Source organism: Martes martes (genome assembly GCF_963455335.1).
Source record: "Martes martes genome assembly, chromosome: 12".
Lineage (NCBI taxonomy): Eukaryota > Metazoa > Chordata > Mammalia > Carnivora > Mustelidae > Martes > Martes martes.
This window is the reverse complement of record NC_137900.1, coordinates 27,755,389-27,764,353: the sequence shown is the minus strand read 5'-3', so window position 1 is coordinate 27,764,353 and position 8,965 is coordinate 27,755,389. Positions and strand designations below refer to the sequence as shown.

The following is an 8,965-nucleotide window of genomic DNA, read 5'->3' as shown; positions in this document are numbered from 1 at the left end:
CAGGGAGCCTGATGCAGGACTTGATCCCAAGACCCTGGGATCATGACCCAAACCAAAGGCAGATGCCTAACCAACTGAGCCACCCAGGTGCTCCATGCATCAGAAATTCTGAATAAAGTTCAGCGTGTGTGTGTGTGTGTGTGTGTGTGTGTGTGTGTGTAGTGAGGGGTTAAGTCAAGTTCTGTTAGGGAGAGGAAAGGGGAGAACAATGTATTGTCCATTGGTCATGGGAAAAGGCAACCCTCTCATGGTGGGTGGCACCACTGGAAAGCAGGGGTAATGGGTGCCCAGGAGACAATGAGAGGTTTTAGATGAAACCAGTTAGAGAAATATTTTCCTTTGCAAGAAATAACAAAAGGAAAGTACAATTAAAAAAAATGCACAATCAAGTCTTCTTTTAACTGGTCAATGATAGATCTATCTATGAGGCCACTGTGCAAATGTAGGAAAGGGAGTCATCATGCTACATTATATTGCTTTCTTTTTTTCCTTTGGTCATATATATTGATACAGTGTACTTACTAGTGACTGTAATACATTTGAATATATGTATATCCAAGTAATAGGTAGGTACATATATCGATAGATATCCCAGAATGACTATATATTTAAATATATGTTAGTTTTTTCCTTCTTACCAAGCAAAATAGAAAAACCCAGAGTGAATAGAAATATATTCATATATAAATGTATTCATTCTGGGTTTTTCTGTTTTGCTTGGGAAAGAAGAAGAACCTCATTGTTTTTACTTCACCCCAAACACCAAGAGTATTGTTAGTTCATCTCTGATCCTCACCCCAATTATTGTAGTTACCCGTGTGGATATAGTGGTACCAAGGAAGATATTGTCCCTCACACATTGCCTTATCTCCAACAGAGGATTCACTGGAATAAATTAAACCAGGAATGTGAAGGATTGTGGAGTTTATCTGCTGTTTATTGCTATGTAACAGTCCACTCAAAGCTTAGTGTCTTGAAACATCTATAATTCATTATTTGCCATAATTTTGGAGTTGGCCGGCATAGCTGGGTGGCTGTTGTTCTCCATTTGGGATCGTCTGGAGTTGCTCAGGCAGCTGTAGCCATCTGGAGGCACAAATGGGGCTGGGCGATGCAAGATGGCCTCGCATACATGTCTAGTGGCTGGTGCTGGCTCTCAGCTCCCCTTGGGGTTCCCAGAAGGATAGCAGGACCTCTTTGCATGGTGGCTAGGGATTCCAAGAGTGTGACGTGAAGCTGCAAAGCTTACTGCCTAGGCTCTGGCACTCAGAGCTTATACCTATATGTTGTCGGTTGAGGACAACCATAAAGCCAGCCCAGGGTCACATGTGGGAGGAGACGGGGGCACCTCGTTGGCTCAGTTGGTTGAGCACCCGATTCTTGATTTTGACTCAGGTCATGGTCTCAGGTTGCTGGGATCAAGCCCCACCTCAGGCTCCATGCTGAGTGGGGGTCTGCTTGAGATTCTGTCTTCCTGTCCCTCTGCCCTCCCCCCACTCACTCTCTCGTTCTCTAAATAAATAAAATCTTTTTTTTAAATATGGGAACATCCTAGGGGCACCTGGGTGGCTCAGTGGGTTGAGCTTCTGCCTTCAGCCCAGATCATGATCTCAGGGTCCTGGGATCGAGCCCCGCATCGGGCTCTCTGCTCAGCAAGGAGCCTGCGTCCTCCTCTCTCTCTCTCTCTGCCTGCCTCTCTGCCTACTTGTGATCTGTCTGTCAAATAAATAAATAAAATCTTTTAAAAAAATGTGGAAGCATCCTGAACTGCTCCCACTGATGAGACCAATTGTAAATATTCTGTAGACATCTCCAACTCCTCACAAAGAGATTTAACACAATTCCATCTGTAAACTGCATACTGGCATATCTGGCCCAAAGCAAATCGTTTCAAAATGTAAATTGTTATTGTTTTATTAGCCTTTCCCTCCTGAATAAAAAGCACTTTTCCTGGGTAAGAAATAAGGGAGTTTTTCTTTAGATAAACTGAAAGTTGATCAAAATATGTAAGATAAAAACATTAAACATCCCATGTAGGATTCTTTTAATTAGTATTAAATGCCAGGGCATATATGTCATATACGAATTTGAGGTGTTTCAGAGAAAATATTTGGTTGGCATGTGAGTCATTTGATAGACCTAGGGTAAGAAGAAAACAAAAGAAAACTTCAAATGGTATAAAATTTTAGCAAGTGTCCCACCTACAAAGTTCTGGGCACGTAAAAAGCGTTACCCATGCCCCACCCTCCTGCCTTGTACTTGGCTGGATCGTTCAGCTTTCACTCCGTCCCCTCTTCTACTGCTTTCTCAGGAATCAGAGGACAAAGTCCCCTCACGATGTTTCTTAGCGATGACACCAGTCCGGAGGAAGGCGGGGCGGCGGCGGAGTCTCCCGGGTGTTCGGTAGGTGCTTACAATTCTGCAGTACCCCACACGGCAAACGATATTAAAAAATTGTGACAGCTTGAAAAAAAAATTGTAACAGTTTGAGCTACGCCATACCCGGTGATGTGCTTGGGGGCCCCAGGGAATATGACCATTCCCCTTCATCGACCGACTTACGCTCTTTGGTCACAGTGAAATGCAGCATTTCCAGGGCAGGTACGGGCGAGAGCTAAGCTGTTTTCACGATAGCGGCCATCGTTTGAAAAGGCCGTTCTCCCGCCTCGGCCCACTTGGTTATTTGTTGCTGGGGTGCAGAACGGCCTAGGAGTGAAGGGAAAGTGCCCTGGGCTGATGACCCAAATTTGGGTTCTCACTTTGGCCTCTCTGGCCTTCCAGTTGAATGGCCTAAGAACATCCTTAGGAATAATGGAGTTGGTAGGCACGATGCTGGAGAAAATGAGATTTTATTCCTTCAGTATAGGATTTTGGATTAGGAAGGTATTCTAAGGAATTCTTTATTGTTTTCTCTGCCAACAACTATTCCCAAACACTCTGCCAAGTTAACTCTGTGCTTTGGTAAAATATCCCAATGAATAGGGACTCTTAGAGCTTCCTTTGCACTGCATTCGGGAACATTCTGAGCCCTTCGGACAGCAGGATGAAGCTCTGATATCTGTATTACCTGGCTCTCTTTCTTCCTTAAAAGAAATGTAGCCTTAAAAAAAGAAAGAAAAAGAAAAAAAAAAAAAAGAAGCCTTATATGGAGCCTTACTCCAAACAAAGGTTGTACGCCTCCACAGCTCGATCTCTCTCTCTCTCTCTCCATGGCAGCTCATCATACTTTACCTTGGAAAGATCTTACAGACTTTCTGATCCAAGTCTAACAGGCCCATTTCATGGTTTAAGTGGTGCATCTAATAATACCCCTTTCTGGGAATGACTATGAGATTTGCCATTGCCACTCTTAACTTGGGTTCGTGAGGCAGAGAGAGCTTCCAAAGACAGATGCTTCTGTTTTCATGGTTCCTTGGTCTCCTTTGGTTGTAGGGTTTGTGAGTCTACCACTTACATTTTCATCCAGTCTCCTGACTTCCTGCCTTTTCCCCTCCCGCAGCTGCCAGAATTGTATGCTTCTGTTGAGGACTTTACTAAGCAGAGCAAGAAATCAAATCTCCTAAAAACTCACAGTATTTCACCGAGCGAAGCACAGAAAATGCTTAGTCAAAAACTGAATGTCATGTCAATTGGTGGGACCGACGACGTGAGGGAAGAAGACCCGCAGCCTCTTTTCGTGTGCAAGGTGGTGAGAAGAGAGGAGGAGAAACCAGACTCTATGACCGAAATCCTGTACCGAAGCTTGTTGGCCCCCTCGCTCTCTCCGGTGGAGAGACTCACCAGATCCCAGCAGAGGCTCTTCCGGCACGGGATTCCTCCTCCCGCACACACTTTTCCCTATGAGATTCTCATCGAACACTCCAAATCCTCATCACTGGTCCCCGTCCCCGTAAAGGAGAAGACTCAGGGTGCCAACATATTAGGCATGCTGGGCATCTCCAGGATCAGGACAGAAAATTTTGTCTTTGCAGACAGAATTGCTAAGTACTTCTTAGTTGATCCAGGTAATCTAAACAGATGAGGCTATGTGGGGGGAAATTCGTGGAAATCTTGTTGCAACATTTACTTAGGTTATGAGAACTGAAATAGTCAAACGGTGACCCAAGGGAATCTTGCAGTCCTGGGGCTCGTGGCTGATGTGCCTGCTGCCTACAGTGCCAATGGGAAGTAGAGAAAAGAGACTGGAACATTCCAGGGTCCAGGCTCAGTCCAGTCTCGCAAAGGAGTATTTTGGGTGTGGTACTTAAAGTCACCTTTATAATATTAGCTAGTTAAACTTGGACTCTAAGTCACCCATACCTATTATGAACTTAGCCAAATATTTACTGAATAATGGGTTATTTTTCTTAAGTATCTTGGCTTTAGTGCAATTGAGAGGGGGTATTTTTAGATATTTTTTCAGGAACTCTTATCCTTTCATTATTGATACTTCTCTACAAACAACAAGAGGAAACTCCTCCCTTCATTTCTGACACTTTAATAGGAAGATGTTCTTTTAAAAAAAGACTATTTAGGGAAAGTTAAAAATATATAAAATATATGATGGTGAGTTTCAATGAGAAGGGAGTGTCTTATAAGGTCTTCATTTTCCTTAATTTGAGGGAGGTAATAATTTGTCATTCTAGGTAGCTGTAAAAAATAGATTAAGTCAATGATATAAAATATTTGAACCTTCCTAAAGTAGGTTCTTGACTCAAGATAAAACCATTTGCACAGCAAATATTTTGACAGCACCATTTTTATACTAAAAGTAGTGGAAGAGTTAGAGGAACACATTCAAAGGCATAGATTGATTACTCTGCTCATATTTGGTCCAAGATGCCAGAACAGTCTTTGCTGTAACTCCCCACACCAATGTCTTGACAGAGCCTAATGCAGGTTTCAGATCCCTTTGATAGAGTCATACTTTGTGTGCTCTGGAGCCCAGGCAGGAATAGAAATCAGGGCAATTGTAGGAATGGCCTAGCTAATCCACAGAAGTGCATAAGGTAAAGTCTGGGACCAGAAAGGAAAAAGTATGGAAAATATTAGGATTAATCAGTACTGCCAAAGAGCCTATTGAAAAAGTGCTGAGGGCTTTGGACATCTGATAGGATCTTTATGGTTTTGCCATTGACAGGAGCCAAATTGTCCTTTCTTCTCAATGCATGACTTATCTCCTTGCTACCTAACTTCTAGAAGGTCTCTCTTGTGGCCTTCCAGACTCTGTTGAGGTTTCTTCTCTGTCTTCATGACCTCATTTCCTCAGATCCTATAAGCAGAATTTCAAGTACTCATCCTGTCTATTCGAGGAATATGCGTGAAGCCAGGTGTAGGCATCCACATGAAGACCAGCCAGTAATTTCTTAGGTTTAATTGGTATTGCAACAATTCATCTTTTACTCTCTTATATTGCCCAGTATTACTATCATTTTATCAGCCAGCCGGTCCCTAAAGTATTCTCAGCCATGAGGACTTTAGAGGTCTTGGTATACCAAAGAATATTATAGAACATATCCTTACAAGCATCAAGCACTGGGGAAAGAAAAGAGAATGGGTGCTACCATTTTGTCCTTCTATCATATCAGCTTCTCTTGCTCAGGCAAGAGGACCAAAAATGTCAGAGAAACCAAATAAAGATTATTTTTCTTACCTACTAGAAGTCTGGAGGTAGACAGACAAATATTGGAGCACTGCTTTTGATATTGTCAAGGACCCAGGCTCCACCATCTTTTTGTGTACGGATTTTGTCTTCATGGTCAAAAGATGCCTCCTTCACCTCCAGGTACTACAGCCACATTCCAGGCAGCATAAAGGGGCTAAGAAGAAGGGCCACATTGGCAACTTGTGTCCTCTTTTAATAGGAAAGCCAAACTTCCTCAGAACACTCCTCCTCCGGGACTTCTCCCTACATCTCATTGGTCAGAATTGTGTCCAAGAGCGACCCCTTACTGCTGGGTGGTGAATAGAGATCTTAGCTTTTCACCCTCTATGGTAGAAGAAGATGGAAGAGGATTGCTATGGGCATGCAGTGAGCCAACTGTCTATAGTGTGTACCACAGATCACAACATAAAGCTCTGTAGTAGTCAAAATCATCAACTCTGTGGGCTTCTCTTGTCAAATACATCCTTCTGTTCCTTCTATAACCAGATCTTCCAATGCCAAGCCTGCTAAAATCTTGTCAAACTCCTGACACTTGGTAATTGCCCTTTGGGAGACACTGTTGACCACCAGTGTTCGACACCAACAGCTTGCTGCAGTATCTCTTCCATTAGGGAAGGTACGAACTCAGGGGACAGTCCCTGGCCCCAGTCTCCTACTTCAAGCACTTATAGAATGTATACCGAAATTCGGGCCCTTCTAGTACAGGAATGGAGGCCTGACTGGTGCAGGGAACATACCTGGACCATAGCGGACCTGCTCAAGTATCACCATACAGGGAGAATGATGAGAGAGAATTAAACCAGCCTTCCTGCTTGTTTGCTGTATCCATTATTCTCGTTCTGTTCCTCACACTCATCTCCTTGACTCTTGGGCCTCTGGTTTTACACTCAAGTCTCTACCTTAGGCCTTGCTCCTTTTTCCTTGTTCTTTTTGTTGGGGGCGGAGGGTGGTTTACATTCTGGTTAGTCGTTAAAGAAACTAAAAGGAAGGGACGGGAAACTGACAGCTGAGTAAGAGAATATGCAGTGTGTCTTGGCCTAACTTTCCATGGTCCATTGGCTTCTTGAAGTGATGATAATTACTAGCGATGCCCCAAGTTGATAGGTCCTGAAAGAGTAGCTAGCCACGGCCCTTTATACCCAGGGCTTAAACCAGCGTCTTGGAAGAAATGACACTAAAAACCTATGGACTTCTGATGAATCTTTGTCCTTGTTTTAAACACTCATCAGGATCCTTTTCTCCTCTCTCTTGATCTCTTGATCTCGGTGCTCTGTAGATCTCTCCATTTGTCCATTATTAGGATCCAGGCACTGAAGGAGACTCCTCCACCTGCTAGTGTCTGCTCCAGCCCAGTTAGCCAGACCCACCCAGCTCCCCATTTGGAGGAGGGCTTTAGACAGATGAGCACCATAGGTGCCTGCTTCATTTATAAAGCTCTAGAAACAGCTTTCTACCAAAAGGGAAGAGACTCAAGTTCATCAAAGTTTCATTCTGTCCAAGAAGCATCTCTGAATAACTGAAGGTTAAATAACACCTTCATGTAATTCTTTGAAAATGTGATTCTTTGCAGAGAAACAATTCATGGATCTAAGGGATCTGGAATGGAGATACTACAAGGGGCTCGCGTCGTGGAAGCACGGTACTAAAGATTCATTCGTAGACATAAAATACGACAGTGAGAAGAGATTTGTGGACAGCCAGCAGATGCCTGGTGTCATTTACCCCCCTGTAGTTTGTAGGTCTTTAGTCATTTACCCTCAGGTTGATTATCCCCCCAAAAATGCAGCTTCTTCTTAAATGAAATATGTTGTTTATTAAAATACTTTGGACATGGGTTTTGTTTTTGAACTTATATGTGAAAAGTAAAGAAGCAGATGGGACATAGGAACCGAGTCTATACAACACTGAGGTAAAATCCAGAGTTAAACCATTAATATGGAGAACAAGATTCAGATTGATCTGCTTCTATAAGACCAACCAGGTTTGGACCCGTGAAGCCCATTGGGACCAGGGCTGAGGCAAATCTAGATCATGTGAAAAGTTAAGGACACCTCTGAAGGAGAACTACCAAGCAAGAACAGCTCTTTAAAATGTTCTACACACGTGAAAAAGTGTATTATCATTTTAAAAAGGTTGGTAAATTCGACAAATCAAAGAATGAATCCCTGAGGGTGTAGAGATCAATCTGAGAACTTAAAAATAATACGTTAACTGCTGAAAGACATGAGGAAGGAAGTAACATTTACAAAAAAAGAACAAAGATTTGATAAAAAGTTGGAAATCTTGAAAGTGAAACATATAATTATTGAAAGTTAAAAAAATCGTAATAACCATCAATAAATTATCTCAATGGGTACTCGATGTATCTTAAGAGAGAGGATTAATTCTGAAGGAAGGATCGTGGGGGGTAGAATGAGAAGTTTAGAAGTATATTCAGTGGAAGTTGCAAAAGAAACCAGGGTGTGAACGGCGATGTTTGAAAATGAAGGGACCAATAATTTTCCAGAAATGAAATGAATGAAAACTGGAATGGAAAGACCTCACTGAATGATTGGTGAGAAAATAAAAATAACTTTCTATCCAGAAACCCCGTAGCGTAACTGCACCACAGTAAGGAAGAAAGGAAAAAACAACCTACGAAAGAGAGGTTGAGGGATTATGTGGACAGAAGTGACAGATTCCATTAACAATACCCTCAAAATGCTGAAGGAAAACACCGGGTAGCCTGAAATTCACCAGCCAGCCAGATGCTCTTCAAAGAGGGGGGTAATCATAAATACATTTTTTTTAAATGTAAAAGCCAACTTGTTTACCACCCACAATCTCTTACTGGAAAAACCACTAGGAAAGTATGTACTCTAGCAAGAACCCAGAGGGAGTCCAAGAAATAATGGTGAGCAAATAAATGATCAATAATATATGTGTATGATTGTGTAGAAACTAAAGTATATTTCTTGAATTGTGTCCCCAATATTTTATTTAGAAAATTTGCTTCCATTTGGGGCACCTGGCTGGCTTATTCATAGAAACGAGCAACCCTTGACTTTGGGGTTGTATGTCTGAGCCCCACAGTGGATATAGAGATTACCTAAAAATAAAATCTTTTTTTTTTAAAGATTTTATTATTTATTTATTTGACGGACAGAGATCACAAGTAGGCAGAGAGGCAGGCAGAGAGAGAGAGGAGGAAGCAGGCTCCCTGCTAAGCAGAAAGCCCGATGTGGGGCTCGATCCCAGGACTCTGGGATCATGACCTGAGCTGAAGGAAGAGGCTTCAACCCACTCAGCCACCCAGGTGCCCCAAAATTAAATCTTTTAAAA

At 42.5% G+C, this 8,965-nt stretch overlaps 1 protein-coding gene across 1 annotated transcript; it reads left to right on the top strand.

Moving 5' to 3' along the window:
• Positions 1-2,337: 2,337 nt before the first annotated feature.
• On the top strand, positions 2,338-7,478 carry LOC308353338 (uncharacterized protein C9orf153 homolog; the record flags this gene model as incomplete). The annotated part of the gene is made up of 3 exons (XM_080820189.1): positions 2,338-2,403; positions 3,500-4,004; positions 7,215-7,478. 3 exons carry the CDS (start codon positions 2,338-2,340, stop codon positions 7,439-7,441), a joined length of 798 nt encoding a protein of 265 aa, XP_080676315.1. The 3' UTR covers positions 7,442-7,478.
• Positions 7,479-8,965: the final 1,487 nt, after the last annotated feature.